The sequence below is a fragment of the Phaseolus vulgaris genome, chromosome 5 (assembly GCF_051622355.1).
Source record: "Phaseolus vulgaris cultivar YP4 chromosome 5, ASM5162235v1, whole genome shotgun sequence".
Classification (NCBI taxonomy): Eukaryota; Viridiplantae; Streptophyta; class Magnoliopsida; order Fabales; family Fabaceae; genus Phaseolus; species Phaseolus vulgaris.
Window position 1 is genome coordinate 7421953 of NC_143502.1, and position 10520 is coordinate 7432472.

The 10520-nt window shown below is 36.9% G+C and overlaps 1 protein-coding gene across 1 annotated transcript; it reads left to right on the plus strand.

Annotated features, from left to right (window-relative positions):
* The first annotated feature begins 606 nt into the window (after window positions 1–606).
* On the plus strand, window positions 607–10520 carry LOC137835026 (IAP-like protein 1). The gene is given in 7 exon segments (XM_068643318.2): window positions 607–781; window positions 928–1120; window positions 1226–1346; window positions 2315–2661; window positions 2780–4538; window positions 6351–6601; window positions 10235–10520. Coding segments are annotated over 7 exon segments (2826 nt in total). The 5' UTR covers window positions 607–698; the 3' UTR covers window positions 10307–10520.

Here is a 10520-nt window from a genome sequence, read left to right on the forward strand (position 1 = left end):
TCCCATGATATCAACTAAAGTAAGATAATATCTTCATTTATACTTTATTTTTTAAATAATTAATGTAAAGGTATTAAATGTCATTTTCATTTTTATATCATAATTCCAAATATAATAACTTGCTTATATTTTTGAAACCTTAATATACTTAAAATATAGTTTCACTTGATTGTGAGGTTTAAACTCCAAAGGAAATGACCAATTTAGCTTGTTATTGGTGCCATTTGTTGCCAAATTAAAAAAAAAAACTATTTATAGGTTTGAAACTTTAAAGAATATGTTTTTCTTATAATGTTGATAGTTTTTTAGAAATATTTGGTTGTACTTGTTATCAAAAACTCATTGTTTTTCATTATATCCCCAATTGTATTACAATATACATATATTTGATATGTTTTCTATTTTTTTTATTTAACTATGATATTTTTAAAAGAACATATTTTTTTACTTGATTTCTTTATAATTGTTTGGAAGAAAGGGAGAAAATATATTTTATTTATTTATTTTTACTAATAAAAAAATGGAAAAGAAGGAATAAGTTGAAATGGGATCCATCACACAACCCACCCTCAAGTGGAAGAGTGGAAGGAATTTATTTGTTACGTTAAGAACGTGTGTCCAAACTCCAACCCAAAGGGGACTTAGAAGAAGCACAACACAAAACGCGAGAGAGAAAAGAAAACACATCGAATTGAAAGATGAACGAAGATGGCGTAACCTCTGCCAATCCCAATCTCTCTCTTCCCAAACCACCCTCTTCTCCTCCCACACCTGCTGCAAGGTCTCTCTCTAGGGTTTCTCACTCTACCTCCTCCTTTTATTTGCATAATTATTCTTCACCATAACTTCATTTACCACTCTCCATTTTCTAGGGTTTTGCCTTTTCCTTTCAATTTTCCCTAATATTCCTTCTTTTCTTCCTCTCAGCTCTGCAGGGGCCTCGTCGCCGGCGTTTCCGGCCAACGGGGATGCTCGCCGCCGCCACAAATCCAGTGCGGATTCGGGCGAGGTTGTCGGTTCGGTGCTGCAACGCTCTTCGGTTCCCTCCTGCCGGCCCTGGGAGCGCGGCGATTTGCTTCGCCGCCTTTCGACCTTCAAGCTCGTCGGGAAATTGCCCAAGGTTGGCTTCGATACGGTTGAATTGCGATGGAAGCGATTAGGTTGAGATAATTGGGGGCGGGGGGGTAATTGAACTGATGTTTGTTTTTTTTTTTTCATTTTGCAGGTTTCTGGGTCGTTGGCTTGTGCGAAGAGAGGATGGGTGAATGTGGGTGTTGCTAAGATTGAGTGTGAGATATGTCGTGCTCAGTTAGATTTTGCTGTGCCTTCAGCCTCATCTTTTGAAGGTGAGTCTATAATTGTAATGGATGTAGTTTTTTGTTTGTTTGTTTTTTAATGATGTGAGATGGGGATTGTTGATTCTGCTAGATTTCCAACTTAAAGCTCTGTTCAAAGTGTATGTAGATTATTGTATGTGTTTTTCCTGGATTTCGCCAGGTGGTGAAGTTTTTGTGTAAGTTTTGTAGGAAATGTGATGCAATTTATGTATGCTTATTTTGTGTCTGGGGGTGGGGTGATTTCGGCAGCTAGTCGCAGTGAATTATTTTTGGTTGTTGGCTCAAGTGTGGCTTATCTCTTCCAAAAGTTAATTTTCCATTATAACTGATAATGCTTAATTTGCATAACTACATGGAAGAGTTCACAATAATTTATCAATTTTTTATTTTTCTCAGAGAAGTTACTTAGAGATATTTGAATGGAAAAATGCTGATTCATAATGACACATAATAAAGGGTTCTCTATTCAAATATAATACCAATGAGAAAGAGGAAAGCCCAATTTTTTTTTTGCTTGGTTCTTTTGAACAAAAGGTGAATGTGATTTATTTGTACCTCTCGCTTAATGAATGAGAGAACGGATCACTAGATATGTGGTTTAAATAGAGCTTGTAAAGCTTGGACAATCCTTACCTTTCAATTTGATTTTGTAAGGTTGAAAGCCCGAAACCCAAATTCTAGGACTTCTATGGGGTTGCAGGGTTATATGGAAGTTTGTTGGACATTAGAACTTCCACTAGATAAATTGTATTAGAGATTGTTATTTTACCATTTTTGTGTTAGAGTAGGATATAGATGTATTTGCACTGTGTAGTTTGAATCTTTTTGTTGTGTCAATTGTAATTAATATTCAATAAACTAATCTCGTACTTCCTTTTTTTTAATCTTCTGGGTAATACAAAACAAGCACTTTTATACCACTTGATTCAATGCTTCTTTCTGAGCCTTGCTTATTGTTTCTCCTTTATTTGATGAAGCTGATGGCTCCAGTGAAGAGTTTTCTGAACAGCTTGATAGAGGCCACAAAGTCACCTGTCCTTGGAGAGGCAATAGCTGTCCAGAAAGCTTGGTGCAGTTTCCTCCTACTTCACCTTCAGCTCTAATTGGAGGTTTTAAGGATAGGTGTGATGGACTCTTGCAGTTTTATTCCCTCCCAATTGTATCTTCATCTGCAATTGAGCTTATGCGGGTTACACATAGCCCTCAAATTGATCGCTTACTTGCTCAATTGCAAATTCAGACAGCTGGAGAATTGGGCTGTAAAGCAGAAAATACATCTGGAACAGGCTTAACTGGCGAACAGGCCTGTCACCCATATTCTTATGTAAGAATTTTTTTAAGATATGTTGTTTTGTCTTAATTATTTATTGAAGTGTATTTTATGCCAATTTGTCCAATTTTGTTTATTTGTGCATCCTTTTATTAATTTTCCTATTCAATAGGCTCAGAAGCTCATAAGTCTTTGTGGATGGGAGCCACGATGGCTTCCTAACGTACTTGACTGTGAAGAACAATCAGCTGAATCTGCAAAAAATGGGTATAGCTCTGGTCCAGCCAAAGGCTCTGCACCAGATCCTGCTCCAAGCAAGAAGGAGTTTTCAACTTCTTCAAGGAAAGATACTGGGGATAATGATGTACTGGGTTCAGAGTTTAATTGTGAGTCTAGATCACCTTTGTTAGATTGTAGTTTATGTGGGGCTACAGTTAGAGTATGGGATTTCTTGACAGCTCCATGACCAGTTCATTTGGCTCCCTGTGGGATTGATACTCCTCAAACAAGCAAGAAAATAGCATCAACTCGAGGAATAAGTGCAGCCAGTGGTATCAATGAATGGGCTGCTGCTGATGGTGTTGAAAAAGAGAGGACTGGAGACCGTGATGAGGCTACAACATCTGATAAAAGACAACTTGTATCAAATAAAAGTTTAGACTTAAGTCTTAGGATGTCTAGTGGGCCATCCTGTTCACCAATAAACTTGACGTCAACCTCAGGTCATGTGCAAGATGCTGGAGAAGGAAAATATCTAATGATTGGACGGCCTTCTGGAAGTGAGGCAGGTGACCAGACAGCTTCTTATGAATCACAAGGCCCCAATGCTCGCAAACGCAAGTTGGATGATGGTGGAACCACTGCCGACAGGCCACATCTAAATGTGCAACAGGTGGACAGTGTTGAAAGAACTGTAACTGACCGTGATAATAATGAAGTCATTGGTAGTCAACAGTATTCTGCTGGCCCTTCAAAGCGTGTCCGTGATACTAATCTATTGGAAACATTCCAGTTTCCATTAAGAAATTCTCCGGACGTTGTACCTAGCCATTCATTGGGTATTCAAATAGAACTGGATGCAAATATTGCTAACCAGTCAGTCCCAGAAAGGGATCATGCCATTGGTGTTATGTCTACCAGAGATTCTGCTCAAGCATCTTCTATTATTGCAATGAATACAGTTTATCACAGTTCAGATGATGAATCAATGGAAAGTGTTGAAAATTTTCCTGTAAATGCTAATGATGCCAATTTCCCTTCTGTTGATTTGAATGAAGCATCAGAGCTAAATAGCAGCTATCAAGCACAGCAGAGTGCTTGTTTCCAACCACTTTTAGAAAGGGCAGGAGGGGAGGCAGGTGTTAGCAGTTCAAATGCTTGTGGGGAAGTTTTGAACACAGAGATACTGACTGCACATGCTAGAGATGGACCTAGTTTTGGTATTAGTGGGGGAAGTGTGGGCATGGGTGCAAGTCATGAGGCTGAAATCCATGGGACTGATGTCTCAGTTCATAGAGGTGATAGTTTAGGTGATGTTGAACCAATTGCTGAAGTGATTGAAAATCATGGTCCACCTGGTGAATTTGAGCCTTATCATGGACTTACTGGGGATTTTGTGCCTGAGGAATTGAGTCGGGAAGATCCTCAAGGGGATAGTCAAGCTGTGGTGTCTCAATCTATAGCAAGGGCTGATAGTGGCTCAAAAATTATAGCTTCAAACAAGGTTGAATCTGTTGAAAGTGGTGAGAAGACCAGTTGTAGCATGCAGATGATAGGCCCTGACAATGGTGCCCATCCGTCTCTTTCTTGTAATGCTGTTGTATGTTCTGCCTATGAAGTATCCAAGGAAGAAGTTAATCAGACTGGGAAGGCATCTCACATTGATGATGGTGCATATCATGAATCAGGCCATTTAAATGCTGATGTTATGGGTATGTCTGATTATTTATTTATTTTATTTGGTGTTTTTTTTTTTAACCTTAGATATGCTTTCCCTCTGATGCTGAATGGGACTGGTAAAATCCAATGTTATTGAAAATAGCCATGGCGGCTCATAGCAGTTACCTTGGGTGTCGTGGAATGGTGGTTTGGAGCTGCATAAGCCTCGGGTCAGGGCAACCCAACCTGACTCTAGCCATTTAAAACCCTGATTTTTCTCTCTGTCTATTCCTATTTTTGGGCTAATGCATATTGGGCCAGCCCAATAGTTATTTTTTTAAAAACAAAGGGTTGGGCTGAACAACCTGGCCCAAACCCAAACAACTACATCAGAAAATAAACCTAATGCGCCCAAACTAGCCTCAAGCACCCCTTTGCATTATATTTCTGCATTTTTTAATTATCTATATGGTATATATTGCATTTTTTGTTTGCAATGCTTCTGCCAAAACCTATTGTGACTTCCAATATTTTCTTCTTAAAAGGGTTTTCTGTTATGGTAAAATCTGTTACCTTTTGAATTTTGAATAGTCTCATTGTACTACTAATGTATTTATCACTTTGTCTTCTAGTTATGTTTTATTTTATACTCAATTGTGGCAAGTTATTTGGAAATTGAACTATCCCGGAGGTCAAAAACAAACTTATAAATATCAGAATGCTTTATCTGAAATGTCTGATTATTTTACTGGGAGTAATAACTTTTAGATAGAGCTTGGGGGGAAGGGGTGAGGGGCTGTGGTGAAATGGTAATGGAGGGGATTTTACCTTCACAAGGAAAGAGGACGTATGCGTGTGTTCTTTGTTTTGGAATCAAATCTATGGCCCTAATTGTTTTCCTCCAGCTAAATGGTTATAACTAAGTGAGAACATAGAGGAGTTATTACAAGAGATATTTATGTTTTGAAAAATATTGTTAGTATTTTTGGATGTTTTCCCTCCAAAAGCTTTTTTTGGTTGGAAGCCCTTGGAACTGGGAAGTTGCATTGAGCGTACCTAATCTGAGTTAAGTGAACCTGTTGCAGGGAGCAATGTTCTCCCAAAATTTATATTCTTTATTCACAGGATTCAAATACGAGATTTTACTTAAAAGGAACTAATCCTTGCCACTTGAACAACCAAAAGGTGCCGAGAACAATAAGATTTGATCCCCCTGACTCTTGAAAGGAAGTCTAAGATACATACAGTTGTAATAGTTAATTTTTATTAATTTGGCTTCTGTTTCCTACCCCCAATTTAGGTGTTGGAATCTCTTAACCCCACTCCCTCCTTTTAGAGCAGACCTCCTTTCTCTTCCTACTTCCTCTCCCATCCCATTTGTCCAAAATCCAAACACACCCAAATTTTATACTTACAATGTCTGCTAAAACTGTTATTAGTGATCATAGTAGACATGTAGACTTGATGGAGTTACAAATTCACAGCCATGGGGTACTTTCATTAATAATTTTCTTCTCTTACTATATATACTCAAGTTGCTTATTCAGATAATATTTTCAACTTTATAATGTGTAACAGGTCTCATGGTGGTTACTCAATCAGTAACTATCAAATCTCTTATTGAGTAGTTTTTAGATGGCTTTACCCAATTTATTCAAACAATTTCTAATAATTTTCTGAATTAAATTACTGCTGATAAGTTCTACCCAAAATTTCTACTCCTTTATACTCAGTTCTTTCATAATAATGTTTTTCTTTTACTGATTACTGAATAATTTTTCTGAACATTACATCATTGCCTTCTCCATGCTGTCCTGACCGCTCTTCTTTTTTCATTAACTAATGCACTTGGCTCTAATGATCAGGAATTCCTTACAAAGACAACAGTAATGGAGGTGTTGAATTTGATCCAATCAAATTACATAATGATCACTGTCCTTGGGTGAATGGGGATGTTGCTGCTGCTGGTTGTGATAATCCCTGCTCCAGTTCTGGTGTGGGTAGTGTGGCTCTTTGTGGCTGGCAGCTGACCTTAGATGCCCTGGATTCTTTCCAGTCTCTTGGACATCTTCCCCTCCAAACTCTTGAATCAGAATCGGCGGCATCCATGTGCAAGGTTTGTTCTGGTTTGTAATTGATATCATTGAGAACAGTATATTTAGATGTTCATTTTTTACTAGAGTGTTTCCCATTTTAAAAAATATATCAGTCCTTGGATTTATGTTAAAAACATGACACTAGAAGTTATGAATTTAATTCTATTCTATTTATAAGTATGAAATTTTAGCTAATCAGAGACAAGAAATGTGCCCTATGCTAGAGTCAGCAGAGAAAATTTTTGCATGGTGAAATTCTTTGTTGTTTGATGAAGTGAAAGTGATGTGAAATAAGAGAGATAAAGAAACACATTTCAAAATTTCTGCCAAGAATCGAGTTGTGAGCTTTCTGAGAAATCTAGAATTTTCAGATCTCATGTCATAAGGTAGAGAGCCAAGACAAGTTCTTGGCCTAAGAATCTGAAGTGGGATTTAATGCTGATCAAAGTCTCGCACCATATGCATGTTTTTTTAATAAAAGTGAGAGTGCTAACTATGTTGGCACCACAAACAACATCAATCATATGCAGTACCTCAGAATATCATAAAAAAAAGTACAAGAAAAAAGAGCATAGATAACACACATGACCCACAACCAAGGTTATCAAACTTGTGAGTCTATGTAGACTCGTGGGAGCTCCATAAACTAGTAGAAGTACTTAAAGTACTTAAAACAAAAGTCCACAATACTAATAAAATAACTACATTTAATAGTGAATGAGAATTATATAAGTTCAAAGTATCCCAAATAAATAAATACAAATATTAGAAAACATTATGGGTCCTAGAGAAACATTATGTCCTGAAGCATCTTTACTTATTTTTAATAGATGAGGATGCACTTGGGTTGTCCCCAGCTGAATTTGATCCACTCCTAGACATACCTTAAAAAGCATGAATTTAAAAAATGGAATTGTCTGAAATTAAAAATAGAATTGAATTGAAAAAAAAAACTGCCCAACATTTTCAATTCAAATAAAAAACTCTGCAGATGCACTCACAATGTTCTCTCACATGTATGGCCAAGCTTAAAAGTAACTCTGCAGTGCACTCCCTAATTACCAATGTTCACTTGGCCAAGCAAACCCTAAACCCAAATAGAACAGAGATGCACCAGATGACACAACACACCACCACTACCAGAACAGAGACGATGATGATCGGAACAGAGACACAAAAATAGGTGACCACGAAACAGAAAATGCGATCACGAACGTAATCACCAACACCACCACCAATGCCAACACAATCGGAATAGAGACACACAACAACAAAGAATGCAAACAAACCCTAATGTTAGCAGGGTGAGTTTGTTTGACTTTGGGTTCAGAAATGGGTCATTTTTGGTTTAAAGAAAAAATCCTCTGAACTCGCCAACTCGGTTGCTGACTTGCGAGTTCAACTGAGTTTAATGAGTTCCGTGCGAGTTTACCGAGTTTGCTTCGAAAACGAGTTTGTTTTTGAGTCAACTTGCCTAGGGTGAGTGAGAACGTAAAAACTCGCAAGTTTGATAATCATGTTCACAACTAATCTCTAACCGTGTAAAAGGATAAATCAAACCTATCCCTGAAGATCTCTCAACAAGTGAAGCTAGAAACATTATCCCACCATGTATAATCCTGAGATCTAATGCCAAACTCAACAAGTTATCGAAATATTGATGATTACCCTTTAAAATGTGAAAAATGAATACAAATAATATTACTACTTACAAAACAATCCAGCCATCTATTACCAAGATCTCAAGGAATAATAGAGGTATTGAACACATCTATCATCTCTGCATATATAGGCATTATGAACACAAAGATATGAAAAACAACCCACAATAGAAATATGATGATCTCTAAATATTCCCCCACAATCCAAAGATTAGTATAGCCTTTGAAGATTACAACTTCCATGTAAAAAAATACACCCATCACCTCTGCATATAAATGCATTAAGAACACAAAGATATGAAAAACAACCCACAATTGAAGCATGATGATTTCTAAATATTCCCCCCACAATCCAAAGATAGTATAGCCTTTGGAGATTACAAATTCCATGTAAAAAATCACACCCATCACCTCTGATATAAAGGCATTATGAACACCAAAATATGGCAAACAATCCACATAGAAGCATGATGATCTCTAAATATTCCACCACAACCAGATTCACCAGGATAGTCTTTGGCTACCCAATCAGTATTACATTTGAACTGATGACTGGGAGGAGGAGGCCAAAAAACAGGAACATGTGATGCAGTCCTCCTAGGATCTATATCTACTACAAAACTTTTAAGAATAATGAATTCTTGCACGTTGGATTACATACAACCAGTACAACAATTGCCAGCCCGATTGACCTCAATAAATCATGCTTTTAATTCTGTCATGGATGGTACGTGGGTTAACAAAGCTTCCATATATTTGTGGCACCAAAGAGACCTGTATTACTGTCTGGCTTGAGCACTCCAGGATCTTTGCAAGAAACAAAGAATGGAAGAGATGGAATAAGAAAAGTAGTATTGGAAAGAGCTGCCAGGCCAAGCCTAGAGACGTTTTAAAAATGTGCATTAAAAGAACTAGTGTTGAACAGTTTCCGCAGCACCACCCCCACAGATAACAGCAAGAAACAATGACCATACCAAGCTATCATCTGTAGGCAACCTATTATGATAAATATGCCAAACAAGAAAAGGGAAAGGAGGAATAAATTTGCTCCAAACCAGTACTGTACCCTTCTGTGTTAGTTGAATCAAAGAAAATTATATGTAGTTTTTGGAGGCTGAGAATACCATCAGCAGAACCATTCCATTTAAGACCGCCCTCAATATCAAAGGAGGTAAGATTTAAGCAGAGATTGCAACAGTAGTGAGAGGCAGGGTATTGTGTAAGTGATTAGAAATCCCACCTTAGCATCAGGTATAGACCAGGATCCGTTGGATATAAAGTGTGCGACCTTAGCTTCCAGCTTATTGTGCAAGTGATTAGGAATCCTAAGCCAATCCACTATAGGAATAGTTGACCATTTATCCAGCCAGAAGTTAACCTCGTTTTCACAATGTGGCTTTTTATACTCAATCTCATTGTAAAATGTCATATACATCCGTACCTTTATCTGTGTTTTAATGTATTTAGTTATTTATTATTTATGGTATATTAATATATATATATATATATATATATTATTTTTTTTTAATGTGGCATCTGACTTGAGATTGCAGTTTCTTCTTTTATCTATTAATAAATTTGAATGTCATCATACTTTATTTTCAAAAGCCACTAGATAATAGATATGATGCAAAAGGGTTTGCAATTGAAATATTCAACTTATTGATTAAGACGTCATTTTATATTTATGTTTGGATATTATTTTCAGTGCAAGCACTAAGCAGCTCATTCAAAATCAATCACATTCTCGCGGTGCCACCTTTGAGAGCTTTTTCTACTGTATTTATTTGTTGGCTTTGAGTATTTTTTTATTTTTTTTAAATGGCCAACACAAGATCAAAGTTTCGTCTGATAAAGAGCTCTCAATTTCATCATAAAGGAAATCATTTTAATTCTGTCGTAAGGCTTGCAATATATAATATTGCAACATGGTAGATTGTAGTGTTTTGTTGGATGTGGAAGATTCATCTGCTTGACGTATGCTTTTTGCAGGGTGATCGGTTCACTTCCGGCCAGAAATTGTTAGCACGCAACTCCTATGTTAGAAACCATGGGAGAAACTGACGACCTGGAGGAAGTTGTGTAACGTTTGGTTGAGTTGTTTTTCGGAGAATGAGTATTGTTCCTACATCCAAATTTAAGTTATGTTTTTAATGAATCGGATGCTTCTCCATTCTGGTTTTTCTTATGTCAGTTTTGATGCTATAAATTTCACTATTATATTGGATTTTGGATTGGTATTGTCATGCAGTTTAATAAAAATGTGATTGCATCAAAA